The sequence below is a fragment of the Schistocerca americana genome, chromosome 5 (genome assembly GCF_021461395.2).
Source record: "Schistocerca americana isolate TAMUIC-IGC-003095 chromosome 5, iqSchAmer2.1, whole genome shotgun sequence".
NCBI classification, from domain to species: domain Eukaryota; kingdom Metazoa; phylum Arthropoda; class Insecta; order Orthoptera; family Acrididae; genus Schistocerca; species Schistocerca americana.
This window is the reverse complement of record NC_060123.1, coordinates 759529356-759551975: the sequence shown is the minus strand read 5'-3', so window position 1 is coordinate 759551975 and position 22620 is coordinate 759529356. Positions and strand designations below refer to the sequence as shown.

Below are 22620 nucleotides of genomic sequence, written 5' to 3'. Positions count from 1 at the left end.
ACTGAATAAACATATCAGCTTCCACATTAACAAAATATTTGTAAAGACCTTTGTGTGGAGTGTTCTGACACACAGATGCAAAATCTGTACATTAGAAAAGCCAAAGGAAGCTCGCCTCAAACCTGCTGAAATGTGGTTCTGGAGGAGAAGTACAAGAACTAGCTGCATTGACAGAAAAATTAAAGGAAATAGGAGAGAAGAAAAAACCACTGAAAGTTATAGGCCAGGGCAAAGCAAAATACACTGGACACTTAACTGGAGACGATAATCTTTTAAAAAACATTTCTGAAGGCAAGATCGTAGGTAAGAAAACAAGGGGATGACTGAGAACATCCTACTTAAACAATGTGATCAATGAATGGGATTTTCTTCACACATGGAGATGAAGACAACTGCTGAAGAGAGGAAGCTGTGGCTGCAGAGACAAGGTTTAACCTTTTGGAAGAGTAAGGACAAACAAATACGAAAAAAGTGAGTCTACATGGTAGCTACATATGGAATAAATGACAACTTCTTGTGTGCAGTCATCAAGTCACTTACCCCAGTAGGTGTCTTATCTACTAAAAGTAAAGGTCACTGTTGTGCTTTCAATAGATGTGAACTGCACCCTGAAAATGGTATGTCTAGTTTGCAGTTGTACAGAAGCTTTTTATTTTGCAAAATGGTTCAAATGGCTCTAAGCACTATGGGACTTAACATCTGAGGTCATCAGTCCCCCAAACTTAGAACTACTTAAACCTAACTAACCTAAGGACATCCCTGCCTGAGGCAGGATTCGAACCTGCGAGCCGTAGCAGCAGCATGGTTCCGGACTGAAGTGCCTAGAACCGCTTGGCCACGATGGTCAGCTTTTATTTTGCAAAGAAATTTTTGATAATAAGATGAACTGATGCTGGTACTTGCTACTGAAACCAGTAGTACTTAGATACAACAAAAGTGTGACTATAGAATTAAGAATAATTTTTCCAAACAATCGAGTATTTTTTTCAAAATGGCACCACAATAGAGGATACTTATTTTAAACTAAAGACACAAAAGAAAAAAAGAGAAACTGTAAAGATCTTGAGTTTCATAATGCTCTCTTGGGAGGAAAATATAAGATACCAATTACAAATTATTTGTTTCAGTTCCTTTAGAATAATTTCCTGTTTCACAGGTGCCTTGAAGAAAATAAAAGATCTCAAAAGTGTCTTAATGACAACCGTAGGCCTCATGTTGACAATAATTGGTAAACTTGCAAGCCATACTTTTTTATGTTGTATAAACTACGAAACTGTTAGCATCGTCAGCTAAAATTTACTTCTTCTGTCTTAATATACCTTCCTTCACTTACAGCTGCAGTGTGGAGACAGCGGTGAGGGTGGGAGCGGGGATGGGGGTTAGGGTGAGGGCGTACTGCTTTAAAATGGTGATTCTTGTATTGATATTCTTAACAACAGATTTATATCTTTTGTTTATGAAAGTCTGCATGCGATGACAGCTGCACTAGTAATACCTTCACAGGTTCGTATTCAAGTTGCAAGGCTAGATCTATGCCAGCCATGACACGCTTCCAGCCTTTCCTCCTCATGATCTGGTTGTAGCGTTGGGACTGCAGTGTGTCTAAGCTGATGTTCAGACCGTCAAGCCCTGCCCTCTGCAAGGCAACCAGCTGTCTTGTCAACATGAGGCCATCGGTTGTCATTAAGACACTTTCGAGATCTTTTATTTTCTTCAAGGCACCTGTGAAACAGCAAATTATTCTAAAGAAACTGAAACAAATAATTTGTAACATTGTTGCTGCATATGAAACAAAACTCCAGTTGATAAATTGAAAATACAAATTCCTTAAAAGTTAACTGTACATTTGCCCTAATACAAAGAGATAAGAAGGGTTAATAAACTGAATTGGAGAATGCAAGTTAAGATAGCAATGAAAAAATAATTAGAGGCATAAGATCACCTACTGCAACAGGGAAATGGGAATCAATATGAACCATTACCCAGCTACTGTCAACTCATTCCATGTCTCCATGCACACTGTATAAACCACTGTGGGTTTGTCCGACAAAGTACATTGTTGTACCACACATTATGGTTTATCTCCATTCAATGCTCATGTGGAGTGTGGGAAGAATGATTCTTTAAATGGTTCTGTGCATGCTGTAATTAATCTTGCCTTCATGGTCCCTATAGGAGTGATACATATGTAGTTATTGTATAATCCCTAAATACCTCGCTTAATACAGGTTCCTGAAATTTCATAAGTTGGGTTTTGTCATATATTTGGTGTCTATCTTCACTTGTCTGGCATTTCCAATTTTTAGTAGCTTCTTGATGCTCTCCCATGCATCAAATAAATCTATGATCAATCATGCTACACTATTTTGTATACATTCAATGTCTGCCATTAGCCTTATTTGTTATGGGTCGTACTTAAGCAATATTCTAGAATGGGCCACACAAGTATTTTGTAAGCAATGTCCTCTATAGACTGATTGCATTTTCCAGTATCTTACCAATGAATTGAAGTCTGCATTCTGCTTTGCCTACAAGTGAGTCTATGTCACCATTTCATTTCATCCAGATATTTGTATGAGTTGACCAATTAAAACTGTGATTATTTGATAATGTAGTCATACAATACTGTCTTTCATTTGTTTTGTGATGTGCTCCAATTTACATTTCTGAAAACTTAAACTCAGTTGCCTATCTTTGGAGCAATTTGAAATGTTATGATCTGACTCAAATTTGTGCAGATTTTTTTCAGGCAATAATTCATTATAGACAACTCTATCATCCAGGAAAAGTATGACGTTCCTTATAATATCATCTTCCAGAACATTAAGGTACAACATTAATGTAATAGTATAAATTACTATAACTGTATAAATAAGTTTATAAGTGTGTAAAATACATTGAACTATTTGTTACAACAAAACATTGTACTGGTATACTCAGCAAGATGTTAAATCAGCAGATAGCTACATTTTATGTTCAACATTTTGTGTACAGCATATATGCTGGAAAGGATTTATACCCAAATTAAATAAATCTGAAGAAATGGTAGTGTGTCTCTGGAAAAATAATCCATAAAAACTCATACAGTCCAATTTGCTATTATGTCACTGTTGCTGAAATATAATACAAAGTAACTGAATTCGATGAACATTCTCAGAGTGCAATATGCCTCAGAGTGAAATGCACAGTAATGTCAACATTATTTTTCAAGGCTATGTTTGCGAAAATGGATGAAAGCAAACCACACATTTTGTTCTCAATCTGCGGAAGCATTATGCACTGTGAAACACTGTACTGCTGTTCTACATAAAAGCTGTCTCATTGTCAACATCTTTCCCCTGCTGGCTGTTCTACACTTCTCATCACTGATTCAACACATTGTAAGATATTTTATGCTGTATGACACCACAGTCCAGTCTGGTTAGGACAGCATAAAAATAATATATGAATTTCAGTATTGAAACTGGAACAGCAGAACAGCTCTCATCACACTGGATATCAAATCGAGGTTGGATTACAGCCGTGGGTACATCATTTCATGCTACTCAACTGTATGTCATATGTCAGAGTTCTCCAACTGTAGTGGCTGGTGACTGGTGGCTGGCGACTGGTGGCATACCCATCTCTTGGCATCCTATGAACAGACGTTCTCCACAGGTGACAGATTTGAAGAAAATGCTGGATACGGCAACAGTGGAACACTCTCTGTATCGAGGTAGCTCAGTACAGATCAGGTGATGTAACGTCTTGCATTATCTTGTTAAAAGATAACATCACGGAGCCCTTGAAAATAGGGTACAGCGATAGGCCTTAACAAAACACAAATGCAATGGCTGCTGTCCAAATTACTGGCTATGTGAACCAGAGGTTGTGACATGTATCCAGTTGCACCCCATACCATCACATCACATGCTGGACCTGCATGTGAATGACAGGTACAATCTGGCCAGGTCTGTTGGCATCAGAGCCTCCACACACAAGTACATCAATTGTGACGATGTTGCAGAACCGAGACTCATCTGATACAATGACACAGTGCCATTCCTTTGTCTGGCATTGTTGTCAGTTGCACCGCTGTCAGTTCAACTCTCTCTAGAGCTGCATTAATGGCTTGACAGTCTGTGCTGCTCCAGATGCCATCACATTGTATGTGTGGATACTTGTCTCACTGTATACAAGCCCACTTCCTGACTAAATGTACACAACTTCACTGGAGGATCATGTACGCATGAGCGAACACTTGTCTGCCCTCTCAGGTGCTAGTTGGATGGCACTACGGAGGCCCTGCAAGGCATTTAGCATGGCCCTCCTGAACCTACCAAATCTATGTTCGCACAAAATGAGATTCTGAGCAATGCAAGCAGCAATATAGTGAAACAATAAACCAGAGTCTCACCAGACCATGAGCCTGCCACTGCCAAATCTGGAATGCTGATAAACATTTCTCCTTCTTCCATTATGCTTAACACGGTCTTTGTGTACACAACCAACACTGAAATAGAATTTCTGAATGAGAAACCGGCTTTCTTGCATACAGAATATGCATGGGAGTGCTGAAAAGTAATGCCTCTGAATTTTTTATTCTGTTCTCAATATCGGTCGAGGTATGACACGTCACGCATATTACTTGGTCAACTTTCCCACTTCACTGACTCGTGGCACACCCCCCTCCCGCTAACAGATGGAGTCGCAATAGGCAGCCCACTCTGACCAGAGATTGTGAATATGTTTACGGTGCACTTCGAGGAAGAGGCCCTGATGTCATCCAAATGGAAATCCATCTTCTTCTTCTTCTTCTGTTATGTGGATAACACACTTGTCATCTGGCCTCATGGAAGAGACAAACTTCTTGACTTCTTTGTACATCTGAACTCCACACGCCACAAAATCAAATTCACTATGGAGACCAAAGAAGAAGGAAGACTACCATTCCTGGACATCATAGTCAGGAGAATAACGGACAGCACCCTGTGCCACAGTGTGTATCTGACTCTATAAAACACATAAACTCAGTTCTCCCTATGGCACTGTGAATAATTTCAATAACAAAAACTGAGATGAATGTTGCAGCGTACATTTAATTTCCACTTTTGCTTTGCATTCAAGATCAGTCTTACCTGAGAGTGCAACATTACATCTTTGTTTAATTTAATTATATGTTCATTCGATTTTGGTTATAAGGCACGTTTTGCTTCCTAATGTTTCATCTCCAAATGCTGGAAACAATCCATGGAGGAAGAGGAGTATGTAAGACATTGGTGGACCAGGTTGGAAGTATCTGTGAATTTCAATACTCTGTAGAAGAGCTCAATCATTTGAAAATAACTTTCAGACCTTGTGGCTATTCTAACAGATATACATAGGGCACTACATTCTAAAATATTTGCATCTTTCAGTGACAAAACAAGCAACTAGAGGAAAAGTTCTCTTGCCACTTGTAAAAACAGTCGCAGATCGCGACCTCTGAGTGCTATAAAGAGAAGGTATTGATGCAGTGCTTAAACCAAACAGAAGACCACAACTGCAGCCATACTCAAGCAAATTGCTATGCAGTAGTTTCAGTGAATTTGACAATGATGTGGCTGCTTTCATAGTGGCCCAGTCATATTGTGGGGTACGGAATGCCAGTGACAGGGCTGGAATTGTAGGTGACAGATGGGTTTTTGGCAAAGCCTTGTATCAATACCTCCTTAATTATTGAACTGAAAAACTGTAAAAAACATCATACAGTAAAATCACACAAAAAAATTTCCTATTTCCGCAGGTATTGTGCCTTCTGTTTCTTTTTCATTACAAAAACATATTGATTCAAGTTTATAAAGTCACAACTATGTCACTGTGATTTGTGTAACACACATTCTGGAACATGTTCCAGGAATGCCATGAAACAGACAGCTTTAAATACTTACTCTAGCTCATCTTTCAAGACTTGCATGCCAACAACAACACCATCTATCCAATCTGTTTTTATTTCACTTTCATGTAAAGCTTTCTCCACAAAGGATATCATCTGCCATGTAGGCAGTGCAAGAGGAAATTCCACACTCACATTTGGGTAACCAAGTGGATTCTGTGTCTTGTCAGAACCAAGTACAATCAACCCAATTTCATCTTTACCACTGGTAAATGTCTGGAAACATATTAAATGATAAAAATAAGTTTTGTTTATAACAAGTTGTATACCAATAAAAACATCACACACAGGTACTCTTTATAAAATCATTTAATTCGATAGATAAAAAATCTACTCACCAAGCAATGGCAGAACACACACATAAAACACTGTTGTGATAGGCAAGCGTTTGGAGCCAGTGACTCCTTCTTCAGGCTGAAGGGTTGCAGGGGAAGCAAGAAGGGTGAAGGAAAAGGACTGGAGAGGTCTAAAAAAAGGGGTAGATTTTGGTAAAGTTACCCAGAAACATGGGTCATGGGTGACTTACCGTACAGGATGAGAAGGAGAGACTAATTGTTGGGGAGTGCATCGGGCAAGATTCGGAAACCTGAGAGCTTAAAGGTGGAAGACAGGGTAATATGCAAGACAGAGATTACTACTAAAACTGTACATGAGTTAATAAGAGTGAGAAGCTAAGTGTATTGTATGCAACAGCTGTGGGAGGGGGCAGTGAAAACAGACGGGAAAGACAATGAAAGATGTAGAAAGCTAAAACGGAGTGAAGCAAAGAGTAATTACAGTGAAGAATAGCTGAGACAGGAGAAATTAACGTAAATTAAGGTGAGGTGGGTGGTGAGAACCAAGGACATGTTTTAGTGCTAGTTCCCACCTGCGGAGTTCTGAGAAACTGGTGTCTGGCGGATGAATACAGGTGGCATGTGTGGTGAAACAAGTGCCGAGGTCACGTATGCCATGTTGAAGAGCATGCTCTGCAACAGGATATTGCGAGTTCCCAGTATATACACTACGCCTATGCCCATTTATCCTAACTGATAATTTGGTGGTAGTCATGCAGATGCAGAAAGCTGAACAGTGTTTACATAATAGCTGGTATATGACATGTGTCGTTTCTATTTCTCGCCTGATCCGCAGTTCTGTGTGACTTTCCCAAAATCTACACCTTTTCATGGAACTCTCCAGGCCTTTTCCTTTACCCTTCTTCCTTCCCCTTCAACGCTTCTGTCTGGAAGAGCCACTGTCTTTTATGTGTATGTTCTGCTGCCACTTGGTGAGTAGATTTTTTATCTATTCAATTAAATAAATTTATCAATAATTTATTGTTTTTGTTGTTATAGTTACTCTTTATAACCTACTTAAAATACATCACGTACCCTCCTCTCCACAATTCTTCGAACACATAGTTTTGCCTTTTGTAAAAAATCACTGCGTTTCTGTATAACATACTTGGAGTCAAAGTGTCCAACATCTATTACAATTATAAACAGATGAAAGAAAGTCATTGTATTTATTGGCAGTATTACGCAATCAAATATTTTGAAAGAGTTCCAGTGGTATAAATTTACAATATCTTACAAATAAATATATACGTTTATTCTTTAAATCAATTCTTAGCAATAACATAATAGTATAAATTGCAGAATCAATATAGCCAATTTTAATGTAATGACTGCAATACCAATAAAAAATAACAGCGGTAAGTTATTACAAATGAGAGGGAGAGAGAGAGAGAAAGAGAGAGAGAGAGAGAGAGAGAGAGAGAGAGAGAGAGGAATTTAGACAATGTTTCGTTACAGTGCGAAACTTATTAGAATTAAAATGAAGCCATAGTGAATTATTACATTCCAAAAATAATAATTATTGTGTTCTTTCACATCAAAATAATACATTCATTAGGCAATGTATACTTTTAATTTCAGAAATTTTTATAACAGCTCTGAACTTCACTGTTTTGATGAATTTATTACATGTGTCAATGAATGAGGGTTGATAACATTGCTTTAGTCATTCAATTGTTCATCATGTGATATGCACAATGTTCTTAATAACTTCTTATGTAAAGTTCTATCATCAAAAACATAATCTACGTAAGTTTTAAAAGTCGCGAATCTTTAAACAACAACTTGAAAATGGGTATATCAGTATTTTGTATACATTCTAGCATTGCTAGATTTACTTTTAAATTTTAAAGTATATGAGCAGATTGAGCGACTTTCCATCCAGAAAATTTGCTGTTGGCAAGACCTCACTACAAAGAAAAATGGTCTTTCCGGAGTCAAATGCTAAAAAATTCATAAATACCAGCATTGTAAGTTATACAAACAGGTATTAAGCAATGGGCATAAACATCGTTCTGCTTGGCGAGAAAAAAAGTAGGTAGATGAAAGAGTAAATTGGGTGCAAGGATTGAACATAAACTCACCCAAATTGCAAAGGTTAAAAAAAAAAAAAAAAACAAGAGGGTCACTGCTCAAGAATTGAGAACTGCCCCCCCCCCCCCCCTTTTCTTTTACAGGCTTGCTTTCACTTTCCAGATGAGACCATGTCCCCCATATGTGAAGAAAATAGCCAATACGTAAAGAGAATTATAGATAAAGCTTTTTCTAGAATGAGATTTTCACTCTGCAGCATAGTGTGCACTGATATGAAACTTCCTGGCAGATTAAAACTGTGTGCTGGACCAAGACTCTAACTTGGTGATCTTAACCCCAGATCTGTGTTGCCGATTTGGGAGGTAGATCTCGTATCTGGAAAGAGGAAATGACAGTTAGGGTACTATGGGTGAGCAGCTGCCATCAATTTTTGATGGTGCAGAACCCACAATAGTGGAACTGCTGCCTAGTCCAAAGGCACCTGTTACCAGTCTTACCCCACAATAGTGTATCGAATCCAGACGTAATGTCGAAGCTGATGAAAAGTCATATGAGAGATTCCTGTAATCTAGGTGTGACTTCACCAATGCTGCATACAGCCATATCAAAGTAGAGTGGACCACACCGTGGTCAGTGTCGCTGAGGCATAGAAGAGCATTCAGGTGTGACCTACATGTCTGCTTTAGTTGACAAAGACGGGGAACCCATGTCAACTAGGCATCTAAGACCGGTCCTAAAAAACACAATGACAGAAATGCATAACATAGGTCATGGCAGGCAAAAAATGGATGCTATGAGTGAAAGCCCAGGATTGTGCTTGGTGTATTGCTCCCTGCATTCTGCCTCCAGCAATAGCCGTCGTGGATGAACAGGAAAGATGGGGACACCATATGCCATGCAGCTGCCGCCAGATCATTGATAGCCACAAAAAGGAGAGTGGCACTCAAAACAGAACCTTGTGCAAGCCCCTTCTCCTGCAGGGGGGGATGCTACAGGAGGCACCAACCTGTACCCAAAAAGTGTGACATGGAAGAAAGTTCTGGATAAAAATCAGGAGTGGGCCATGGAGGCCCCACTCCTTTAAGGTGGAAAGGACGTTATGGCACCATGTGGTATCATAAGATATACACGCAGATCAATGAAAACTGCAACAAGGAACTGATGCTGAGCAAAAGCTGTTCAGATAGCACACTTCAAGTGGACTAAATTATCTTCAGTAGAGCGCCCTTGGCGAAAAGCACCCTGGATCGAAGCCAAAAGATCCGGGGATTCAAGGACACAATCCAGCCTTCGACTAACCATATGTTCAAGTAACTTGCAGGACACTGAGTAAACAATCTGCACGACAGCTGTCCGTTTGAAGAGGCAATTTATCTGATTTAAAAACTGGAAAAACGGCATTTTCTCGCTACTGGGAAGTGAATTCTGCATTGCACCAGGGATGGTTAAAGAAAGGCCAGGTACACTGACGGAAAAATTTGCAACACCCAAAAATAATTAATGTAGAGTAATGAAATACCAGGAATATATTTGTTGAGACAATGTATGTAAAGTGATTAACGTTGCAGGATCAGAGATCAATGTGAGTGTGAGATAAGCCACTGCAAATGTAAATGTAAATGCTGATACGCTGTTGTACATGTGTCATGTGTGTGTGTTTGTGGGATGTAGTTCCATGCCTGTTGCACTTGGTTGGCCAATATAAGGACAGTTAATGATGTTTGTGGATGGGTTGAAGCTGTCATCAGATGACGTCCAATATGTGCTCGATTGGAGGTAGAGCTGGTTATCGAGCAAGCCAAGGCAATATGTTGACACACTATAGCATGTTGGCTTACAACAGCAGTATGTGAGCAAGTGTTATCCTGTAGGAAAACACCTCCTGGAATGCTGTTTGTGAATGGCAGCACAACAGGTCAAATAACCAGACGGACATACAAATTTGCAGTCAGCATTCGTGGGATTCATACAGACAGTTTTGTCAGTGGAAAAGCGAAAGCCATTGTTAATGCTCCAGGAGTAAAGACAATCAAGACATTGCTGAAGATGCCACTAAGTGAGACAGGTTCATAGAGAACTGCAATAGAAGGCAAAATCGTCAAAAAAAAGGGAGCCGGAGATGCCCAGTGGAAGACATGCCATTATAGGGTTAATGGTGATAGCAAAGAGAATGACACTCAGAATGGAACCCTGAGACACACCATTTTCCTGGATAAAGGTGTCCGACAAGGCAGACCCTTCATGCACCTCGAAAACTCAGTCTTTTAAAAATGTCTGAAGGAAACAGGGTAGGTGGCCATGGAAGCCCCACATGTGAAGAGTATGGAGGGTACTAGCTCTCTAGCAGGTGTCATAGGCCTTCTCACAAATCGAAAAACACAGCGACAATATGGGATTTCTGCAGAAAACCATTCATGACATGGATGGGCAAAATAATGAGACGGTCCACTGCAGAATGCCGTGTTGAAAGCCACACTGTGCATTCATCAAAAATTGTGAGACTCGAGCCACCATATCATCCGGGCATGAATCATATGTCCCATCACCTTGCGAACACACTGGTAAGAGAGATGGAGTGGTAGCTAGAAGGAAGAGTGTGTGTGTGTGTGTGTGTGTGTGTGTGTGTGTGTGTGTGTGTGTGTCAGAGAGAGAGAGAGAGAGAGAGAGAGTGAGAGAGAGAGACAGAGACCTAATTTCGGCAAGAGCTGGATTTCAATCAATAAACTGAGTTGAAGTCTGCTGTTGTGGTCTTCATCCAGCTACTGGTTTGGTGCATCTCACCAGCCTATTCCAGCCTTTGTAAGCCTCTTCATCTGCATAGTATTTCAACCTAAATCCACTTAGAATGGTGAACCACCATTCAGAGAATAACTTTTTAACAACACAGTTCGACTTCTCTAAAGGCTTCTATACTGAGAATCCAACATAATATCTCACAAATTCAATTCCAGTAGAATTAAATAGTGGAAATTAACCCCTCTGTCATCTTGCCAAAGCCTTTGACTGTTTAGATTAAAAAATTCTGTGAGGGGAAGCTAAAACAGTATGGCATTAAAAGTCTTCCCCTTGCATGGATTGAGTTGTACTTTAACTACAGAAAATGGAAGGTCACATTAACAAATGATAAGACAGGAAGTGGGCGCCATGTGTAGAGAGTACAAACGATACTAGTCCCCAACAAATGTCGTAGGCTTTCTCCAAATTGAAAAACACAGCCAGTCTGGGATTTCCACAGAAAACCATTCATGACATGGGTAAACAAAGTGGGTGATAGCCAGAAGGAAGTTGTTTGTCCTTACCGGGCTTAGGTGTGGGTATAACAGTGGCTGCACAACAGTGGCTTAACACTCTCTGTACCAGGCCTATTTTATGCACCCGTCCCTAGAAACCGGGCAATTTTACCAATATTAAAAAAATTACTGCATCAAATCTACTGTTTGGATTGTGGCAAATTTGGTACCATCTTGAAGCTGCACATTTCTACTTTAATTCTGAGTGAAAGAAACTACTTTACAATGCACAGCTTTAAGGTACAGTTATAGAAATCACTTAGATGTTTTAAGAATTTAGAAAAAGTCATACGAATAAGGGAATACAATTGTGATTTATTTTTAACCAAAATTGTGGCACTACATTACATGTTTCTGATAGTATACAGTATTACATATAAATTTCACACAGAATCATATTGTTTTTTAGTGTGGAAAATTTTAAAGCAAGGTTCCAGGCAGAGTGCAACGCCACACTGTTCACATTCGTATCGTGTCTCTTTGCGAGAAGCCTTGCCACTCTGTTTCTTGCTCCTGGAACTGCACACGTGACACACACGAGCAGCATACTTCTTAGTAGTTGCAGGTATGTGCTGCAAAAAATGTCTCTTTGTTAGCCGACCTACAGTTCCTTCATTTCTTGGAATGAATTCAAGTGTGTCGTCTTCAACAAGCTGAACTGCAAGCACTGTTATAAAGTCTGTTATTGTAATTTTCTTCCTGTGCACTGCATTGTACAGCCAAAATGCATTTGATACTCCCATAAGCAGCAAATGGAAATATAATTTTCGCCACCATTTCACAGTTCTGTGCTGGAACGGATTGTACTGCAGGCGTTGGTCTCCAATATCCACTCCAATTTTATTGAGGTTGTAATCAAGTACCTGAAGTGGTTTCAATACTACAGACCCATTTCTCTTAGTATGCGTACCAAATGTTGCTTGATGCCTTGTAGACAATGTATACACATCTCTCTTATCTTTCCACTTCATTGCCAATACATTATCTTTACGCCGAAAAGACATTTCGCCCTTTTTCAGCTTAGCAGATACTAAATCTTTAGGCAATCCTTTCCTGGATTTGTTCACAGTACCAACAGCTCCAGTGCCTTTCTCTGCCAGTTGCTGAAATAGCTCTGGACTGGAATAAAATCGATCTAAATACACAGTGTGGCCTTTGTTCAGCAAGCTGCTGTCAGACAACAATCGCAAAATAACCGCAGACGAAGAATTGTCAACAATATGCTTACCAGCATAAACTTCAAAATTTACAACATAGCCACTACTGGCTTCAGCAACAGCATATACTTTCAGTCCATACTTATGAGGCTTATTTTGCATGTAAACACGGAAACTCACACGACCTCGAAATGGGCAAATTCCTTCATCAATTGTCACTTTTTCTGAGGGACGATATGCCTGGATACATCGCTCCTTCAAATTATTATAATATGGCAAAACTTTGTAAAGTGGATGAAATCCATCTTCGCCTGGTTTTTTCTGATTTGAATTGTCAACAAGATGCAAGCATGACAGTATCTGAGTGAAACGCAAACGGCTCATGACATGGGGACAAAAGTTACAACTAAGAACAGGATTAGTGCTCCAATGGTCCGCAATTTTGGGCTTTTTCGAAACACACATGTGGAAAATAATACCCAAGAAACGCCTCATCTCACTTATAGTCACTGGCTTCCACGAACTCAAAACTGAATGGGGCTTCAGATTATTTCCTCTTCTTTTCTTCTGTATTGTCTGTGATGCATACAAATTTGTCTGTCTCTTGAGTTCATTTACGTCACTGTCAGTAAGGAACACTTTACTGCAATCCAGTACAGAACTCGACTCATCAATATCCACTAGTATCTGCCTGGGTGTCGTGTTGACAGGCAGAGGTCGGTAGGTGTCAACTGCAGTCCACTCACTGTCTTTCGGATACGGCACAGCTGCTGGATTTGAAGCAACACCTTCAACATCATTCTCGTCTTCATCTGAAGACAAACTGTCATCAATCTCGTCTTCTAAAAAGAATATCACATTATGTGTAACTACATACATCGTTTACACATGTTCAACAGATATGTGCGTACTGCACAATTACGTGGAAAATTCGGAAATACGTACCTTCAAACACACCATTGCATTCAGAATCGTCTGAATCACTCTCTACATTATCCAGAGTGTCGCTATGATTGATCAAATCCGCAATTTCTGCGTCTGATAAACCGCGCCGAAACATGATGACAAACAACAGAATGATATACAGACTGAGAACGCAAAGATAAGTTTTAACATGAATTACAGCGCTGCCGTGACATCTATGGACGCATTTTGTTAATAAACATCTGAAAAACGTATAGCGCTGGCCAAACCCGTAGAAATAACGTTGCAGTGTTTTGAATGAAATTAAATGTAGCGGCCCGTAAATTTTACGGGCTTGGTGATTTTCGCGCGATCCCAGGCCCGTAAATTTTACGGGCTTGGCGCTTAGAGTGTTAATAACATGCCCCTTGCCCAGGTCCGGTTGTACGTATTAAGCAAAAAGTGCTTGCCCACAAGAGAAAGGTGCTGCAACATTTGAAAATTAACAGTGTCTGGTCCAGGGCAGAGGATTGAGATGAAGTGAGAACGTGAGCTAGCTTCCTCATAGTAAAGGCAGCATAGTAACACACACGATTCTGAGAAGAGAAGGGTATTGCCTGAGTCTTCTCTGCCCATTTCCAATAGAGGTAGGCAGGATGATAGTGGGAGGAGCTCAAAATTTCTGCAAAATGGCGACCCAAGGTGTTGGAGATAGCAATATGGTACACGATGATACTGTCTGCTACTGTCAGGATGAAAATTGGGGAATGGATCTTGCTCCCAGAGAACCATCGGAAGTTGGTGCACACGATGGAAGAGGGGGGTGAAACTGTTAAAAGAACTAGTGAATGAAGTTCAGTTACCTTTTTGGTTATCCTGAAGAATGCGAATTCCATCGCAGCAGGCTTCAGTCCACCAAAGGATTGGGACACAGCATGGTAAAGAGGAAGTGTGAGGAATGGAATGTTCTGCGACGGTAAGGATAATGTTTGTAAGAAATTCCACCTGTGACAACTGTGGAAATCATGTTCGTTGAAGGTCGCCAGGGCGGGGTAAAGTCTCCAGTCAGCCTTGGTGTGCTGCCATTTCGATGTGCACGAAGGTGGGGTAGGAGTCAGCAAATGGATAGCACACAGGAAATGGTCGCTCGAGTAGGTGCCAGAAAGAACGGACCGTTCAAGATGATGTGCAGGACGGGCAGTGAAGAAGGAAAGGTCCAAATGGGAATAGGAGTGCGACGAGTCTGAAAGCAACATGGGTGCTTCTGTGTTAAAGATGAAAAGGTTAAGTTGATTAAGAATGGCAGCGAAGAGGGCACCTCTCGGATAGGTTCTGGAAGAGCCCCAAATGGGATGGTGTGCATTAAAGTCCCCAAGCAGCAGAAATCGGCGAGGAAGCTGTCCAATAAGCTGGAGGAAGTCGAACCTGGTGACATCAAATGATTGAGGGATGTAAATGGTAGAAAGGGAAAAGTTCAAGTGAGGAAGGAAAAGACAGACTGCAACAGCTTGATGACAGGTAGTCAGGGAGATGGATGGGTTGACTATGAATGTCATCCCATATGAGCAGCATGACTCCTTCATGAGACAGAATGCCAACCTCGAGCGGAAGGTCAAAACAGACCAGGAAGAAATACAAAAGCTCAAAGCAGTCGTGAGGATGCAATTTTGTTTCCTGAAGGCAGAGTACAAGTAGAAGCTGCGATTCTAAAAGCAGTCATAAATCCTCTTTGTTGGATCAAAGTCTGCAAAAGTTCCATTGGAGGACAGTCACGATGAGGACAATAGGAAGGGGTGTCACCTCGGCAGCTGCCAAGTGTCAGTCTGCGAAAACTCACTGCTACAGGGCACAGAGGCAAGAGGATCCTGCTCCATGAGGTCCTACAGAAGTGTCGGCTTTCTTCTGCTGTCGACATGAGGAATCCAGGGCATGTTGTCTGTAGTTCAACAATGCCTAGATGATCCTTACTGCAGTTCGATTGCATCTGCATTATTACACTTTGCCAAGAAGGGCTCTCAGCAAGGGTAATGTCCAGACATCGTGGAGTGAACCGTAGCAATGTTGTTCGGACATGGAAGAGATAGAGAGGGACAGGAACTATCAGTGACATACCTTGCTCAGGCCACCCGAGGGCTACTACTGCAGTGGGTGCCTGCTACCAACGGATTATGGCTCTGAGGAAGCCTGACAGCAATGCCAATGTGTCGAATAATGCTTTTCGTGCAGCCACCGGACGTCTTAGGCCTGTTGCTCTTCCATTCATTGAAACTACAAAATTCCTGAGGCTCCCGCTTTATACAAAACTATCTTGGTCCTCCGACTTCATGCTCCCTGCAGCTTTTTCGATGGGTGTGAACCCTTCACCATCTTGGCTTCATGCGGCAGCCCATCTTCACCTTGACCTTCAGGCTCGCCTTCAGTTTCACGACCTATGCATGGATTTTTGCAACAGTATCTTTGTGTACACTGAAGGCTCTTGGACTGACCATGGTGTCAGGTGTGCCTTCAACGTCAACCAACATTTTTTGGTACTGACTTCCGGCACATTGCTCAGTATTTACAGCAGAGCTCTTCACCCTGTATCAGATCATGGAGTACATCTGGTGACATACTCTTTTCAACTGTGTCACTGCTCAGACTCTCTCAGCACCCTTCAAAGCCTCTGTGCACTGTAGACTGTCCATCCCTTAGTGCACCAGTTCCAGGAAAGCTTCCACTTGCTCACTTTTTATGGAGCCACTGTGATGTTTACGTCGGTTCCAGGTCATATCGGTCCAAGAGGTTGCTGACACTGCTGCCAAAGCTGCATTCCTCGTACTTCAGCCCAATAATTCTTGCATTCCCTCTGATGATCTCTTGTTGCTTTCTGTCAGGAGGTGGTGTCACTTTGGCATCGCCACTGGTCCTCCATTCATAGGAATAAGCTCTGGGTTATTAAGCCTCTTCCAGTGGCTTGGACAACCTCCTCTCAGTCGTCCTGCAGCGAGGAGGTCATTTTAACTAGGTTGCATATTGGGCACTGCCTTTTTAGCCATCACCATTTGTTAAGTGGTGCTCCCCCACTACTTTGTGTACATTGCACCCAACTTTTAACTGTCTGCTGTTTCCTGAGAGGGTGCCCTTTTTTTTTACCGTTTACGTTCCCGTTTGGGTTTGCCATCTGAGTTATTGGCCGTTTTAGTGAACAATGCGTGGGCTGTCGACCGTGTTTTACTTCTTATCAGTTGTAGCAATATGGTGAAGGCCATTTAACTTTTAGTTCTGGGCCTCCATTTACCTATTGCGTACTTCATAGACCTTTCTCCACATCCCTGATTGTAGCTGTCCTCTCTCCTGTCATTAAACGTTGACATGTAATCATTTTTAACTCCTCTCCTCACCTTTGTGTTTCACAGTTTTGGCATGGACACATATGACCCTAGTTGTTTTTGCGCCCTAAAACAAAATGGGGGAGAAATACAAAGCCCTTACATTCTTTTGTCGACTTATGTCTTTACCTCCCCTTGAGACCTCAAAATTTGTCGGGGAAAAATTCTAAAATGTGTCTGTGGAATCAGAGATATCAGGGAATTTCACTTGGAGAAACTTGTGGCAACCCTGATGTTAGGTTTTTATATATGGAAATTATTTTTGCTTCTAGTATTGCAGTTCTGAATTGCTGAGTTCATCCTAAACTCACACGTGAGTGGTATCTGCATACCCAGGAACTTAGAACACGGGAGCCTAATTGCCTATTTATCCCTACTTTTGATATTCGTATCTGTAAGTCACTTTTATTTCTTTAGAACTGCACAATACAAGTTTTTAGGCATTAAGCTGGTACCTGTGGATCAGTACACGCCTGTTCTGTTATTCTCCTGGATGTTTCTGGTATGGATGAGTTTAGATCTTGCATCAATAAGTTTGTGGCACTGCAAAACATTAGAGTTTTTCCTAAGCCCTCCAGTGCCGGAAGTAAATCATTTTTGTGGACTTGGCAGCAAACACTGTGTGCCACACCATATTTTATGTTCTCCCTTTTTGAGTTTAATCTTATTCCTGTCTTATCATTTGTTAATGTGACCTTCCATTTTCTGTAGTTAAAGTACAACTCAATCCATGCAAGGGGAAGACTTTTAATGCCATACTATTTTAGCTTCCCCTCACAGAATTTTTTAATCTAAACAGTCAAAGGCTTTGGCAAGATTACAGAGTGGATAATTTCCACTATTTAATTCTACTGGAATTGAATTTGTGAGATATTATGTTTGATTCTCAGTATAGAAGCCTTTACAGAAGTCAAACTGTGTTGTTAAAAAGTTATTCTCTGAATGGTGGTTCACCATTCTAAGTGGATTTAGGTTGAAATACTATGCAGAGATGAAGAGGCTTACAAAGGCTGGAATAGGCTGGTGAGATGCACCAAACCAGTAGTTGGATGAAGACCACAACAGCAGACTTCAACTCAATTTATTGATGGAAATCCAGCTCTTGCTGAAATTAGCTTCTAGCTACCACTCCATCTCTCTTACCAGTGTGTTCGCAAGGTGATGGGACATATGATTCATGCCCGGATGATATGGTGGCTCAAGTCTCACAATTTTTGATGAATGCACAGTGTGGCTTTCAACACGGCATTCTGCAGTGGACCGTCTCATTATTTTGCCCACCAAAGTCATGAATGGATTTCTGCAGAAATCCCAGATTGTCGCCGTGTTTTTCGATTTGGTGAAGGCCTATGACACCTGCTAGAGAGCTAGTACCCTCCATACTCTTCACATGTGGGGCTTCCATGGCCACCTACCCTGTTTCCTTCAGACATTTTTAAAAGACTGAGTTTTCGAGGTGCATGAAGGGTCTGCCTTGTCGGACACCTTTATCCAGGAAAATGGTGTGTCTCAGGGTTCCATTCTGAGTGTCATTCTCTTTGCTATCGCCATTAACCCTATAATGGCCTGTCTCCCACTGGGCATCTCCGGCTCCCTTTTTTTTGACGATTTTGCCTTCTATTGCAGTTCTCTATGAACCTGTCTCACTTAGTGGCACCTTCAGCAATGTCTTGATTGTCTTTACTCCTGGAGCATTAACAATGGCTTTCGCTTTTCCACTGACAAAACTGTCTGTATGAATCCCACGAACGCTGACAGCATTCCAGGAGGTGTTTTTCTATAGGATAACACTTGCTCACATACTGCTGTTGTAAGCCAACATGCTATAGTGTGTCAACATATTGCCTTGGCTTGCTCGATAACCAGCTCTACCTCCAATCGAGCACATATTGGACATCATCTGATGACAGCTTCAACCCATCCACAAACATCATTAACTGTCCTTATATTGGCCAACCAAGTGCAACAGGCATAAAACTCCATCCCACAAACTTACACATGACAAGTGTACAACGGCGTACCAGCATTTGCATTTACATTTGCAGTGGCTTATCTCACACTCACATTGATCTCTGATCCTGCAACGTTAATCACTTTACATACGTTGACTCAACAAATATATTCTGTTGTGTGTAGACAAGACAGCCTAGACACAATGAGAGGAAGCCGAAAGGCATGCGCTACGCTCACGCAGATGGGCGTGAGGTCTGAAACAGGATACGTAACGAATGCTATACAGAAAAGTACGTAGCTTCTGTAATACTTAACTTTAATCCATCCTTTTGGTACATCTGGGGAATGTGGTGATACAAGTGAGACTCTTTAGATACATGCAATGTTACTAATGGCGCCTTGCTAGGTCGTAGCCATTGACTTAGCTGAAGGCTATTCTAACTATCGGCTCGACAAAGGAGCAAGGCTTCGTCAGTATAGTCGCTAGCTATGTCGTCCGTACAACTGGGGAGAGTGCTAGTCCGTATCTCGATACCTGCCTTGTGGTGGTGCTCGGTCTGCAATCCCTGACAGTGGCGACACGCGGGTCCGACATGTACTAATGGACCGCGGCCGATTTAAAGCTACCACCTAGCAAGTGTGGTGTCTGGCGGTGACACCACATTCCTCCCCCGCAAATCGGCGAACGGTCGTGTTATAAGGCTTCCGCCCGCCGTGGGGAGGACCCCATGTTGACGTATGCGATGAGGTGGGGAAACTAACAACAGGCGAGGCTGTGCCACCCGCACCCAGCCATTCGGTGCGAGGGGATCTAGGAAACGCCTGAAAACCTAGTCCAGGGTGCACATCAACATGCGGTGTATGTGCCTGTAAAGAGACAGGAGGGGCCGAAGGGTCGACCGCGAAGACCCCATGTGGTCCGGAGCGGGCAAGAGTTCCATGGTGGAGGACAGCTGGTCACGGGAAGCGATGGGCGGCGCGTGACCCAGGGAGGCGCTTGGCGGCTGCAGCGAAGCGTCCACTGTGGGCGGCGCCGGCTGGAGGACAGGCGGCGGCGGCGGAGGCGGCAGCGGTGCGTCGCCATGGGGCAAAATGGAATTCATCGTCGGTAACACCTGGGGATGAGGCGAGCCAGTAGATGGGTCCCCAGGGCACTGACCGGACGGCACCGTCGCTGAAAGCAGACGGGGAGCGGCAGAACCCGTGCGACGACAGAGGCGCAGCTGATTGAGATGCCGACGCACCTCACCAGAGGCCCCCAAAACCATATACATCGCGCGGCCGAGGCAGCGAAGAATGCGCCCTGCGAGCCAACGCCGTGAACCTCGATGGTTGCGATAAAATACAACGTCGCCTGGAGCAAAAGCAGAAGTCTGCCGCTGCACAGGAACCTGATGCGGCGGGTGCAGCAAAGACATCAAGGTTCGATGAGGACGACCGTGGAGCAACTCAGCCGGCGAGCGACCATCTCGGGGCTGAGAGCAATACGAAGACAAAAAGAGCAACAACGCGTCCTCCCGAGAATGCGACTCTTTCAACTTCAACATCTGTGACTTGAAAGTCCGGACCAATCGTTCAGCGTCACCGTTTGACTGAGGCGAAAACGGCGCGGATGTCAGATGTTGAATACCATTGGCCTGGCAGAATGACTGAAATTCTGCGGACATGAATTGTGGGCCATTGTCAGAAACAATAGTCTGCGGAAGACCTTCAATGCAAAAGATAGCAGACAACGCTTGGATGGTGGCAGTTGACGTCATGGAAGACATCCGGACAACAAAAGGAAAATTACTGAAGGCATCTACCAGAATAAACCACCGAGCATTCCAGAATGGACCAGCAAAATCTATGTGCAAGCGTTGCCAAGGGGAAGTGGCTTTTGGCCATGCAAATATTTTCCGCGGCGGTGCTGATTGTTGTTCGGCACACGCCATGCAAGAAGAACACATATTCGTAATCGCAGCATCGATGCCGAACCAAGTACAGTGCTGACGAGCAAGTTGTTTCGTTCGCACTATACCCCAATGTCCTTGGTGAAGAAGCCGTAAAACAGAGGACTGTAACGAACGTGGGACCACGACTCTGGACTGATCATTATCAGAACGCAACAACAAAACACCACGTCGAACAAAAAGTCTCTCTTGTGAGCAAAAAATCGGCGAACCAACGGATCCTCGATCCGAGACTTTGACAAAGGCCATTGCGTAGCAACAAAACGCAAAACGGTAGCAAGGACCGGGTCAGCAGCTGTGGCTGTAGCTACACGACGAAAATCAATCGGAAACGATTTGACCACGTCATCGGTTTCCGAATCAATGAGCATACAAGCAAGTTCGGAAGAGTCGAATGCTCTATCCTCAGCAACAGGCAAACGGGACAACGCATCGGCGTTTCCGTGCTTAGCAGTGGACCGATAAAAGATATCGTAGCGGTAATGCGAGAGGAAAATAGACCAGCGAATGAATTTCTGCGCTGTACACGGAGGTACAGGCTGGTTCACTGATAGGTCTTGATTTACTATAGACATGTTAAACAACTGAAATAAATCTAAACCAAACAAGTTCACTGCAGTAGAAGAACGAAGAACGTAAAATGACACAAGTTTTGTTTGTCCCTTGTATGTTGCAAGAAGGGTGCACTGTCCTAACACAGGGATATTCTGACCTGAATAACTATTTAACTTAACATTTGCGGCACGCAACAGAGGTTTGCCCAGTTGTTTGTACGTGTCATGATTGAGCAATGAAACTGCAGCTCCGGTATCAAGCTGGAATGGTATGACCTTGCCATTTAAGTCCAAATCTACAAAAAGTTTAGTGTCCTGGTGACGACAAGAGCGACTGTCTCATGCAATTTGAACTGACACTGGTACAGAAGCACTTGCGACTTGACGCGAGTTCCGGCAACGTCGACGCACAGCATTTGTGGGACGAACACAGTCACTGTTAGAGACAGTGGCACTGGACGAAGTGGAATTAACTACATGAATGTCCATGGGCGAAGGTGCACGAGCCTGAGTATTCTTGGTTCGATTCCGGCGCGAAGCAAAGGGCTTGGAATGATTAAGAGTGTCTGATCTGAGCTTTTTCTGGCAAACACTTTGAACATGTCCTTTCTTATTACAGTAAAAACAAATAGCTTGGCGTGACGGGTAATTTTCACGCAAATGTCTAGTAGCACACCGCGGGCATGATTTCACTGCAGTTGTATGCTGTCACGGCACACCTGGTTTAGAGCGAGGCGGCAGCTGCGCGGACGCGTGCGAGGGCAGTTTACTGGGCCGTGCAGTGCGCCCGGCGGACGGGGTAAATACTTTTCGAAGTTGGACCTAGCAGATGCGTACTTGCAAGTCCCAGTGGACGCCGAATCCCAGCGCGTCTTGGTGGTTAACACGCATCTTGACTTGTACCGATTCAAAAGGCTGCCATTCGGGTGTGCATCCGCCCCTGCATTGTTTCAGCAATATTTACAAACTGTTTGTGCGTCGGTGATGATGGTAAAGTGACGACCATACAAGAAATCATGGAACTTAGTAACACCAAACACGAGAGCCAAAGCTTCTTAATGTGGTATCACCGCCAGACACCACACTTGCTAGTCCCTAGCTACGTCGTCCGTACAACTGGGGCGAGTGCTAGTCCGCATCTCGAGACCTGCCTTGTGGTG

General features: G+C 42.7%; 1 protein-coding gene across 1 annotated transcript; it reads right to left on the bottom strand.

The window, feature by feature from the left end:
• Positions 1-1622: 1622 nt before the first annotated feature.
• LOC124616666 (piggyBac transposable element-derived protein 4-like) lies at positions 1623-13790 on the bottom strand. The gene is made up of 4 exons (XM_047144996.1): positions 13676-13790; positions 12179-13572; positions 5910-6130; positions 1623-1722 (listed from the first exon to the last, which is right to left on the bottom strand). The coding sequence occupies exons 1-4, from the start codon at positions 13788-13790 to the stop codon at positions 1623-1625; spliced, it is 1830 nt and encodes a 609-aa protein (XP_047000952.1).
• Between the last annotated feature and the right edge of the window lie 8830 nt (positions 13791-22620).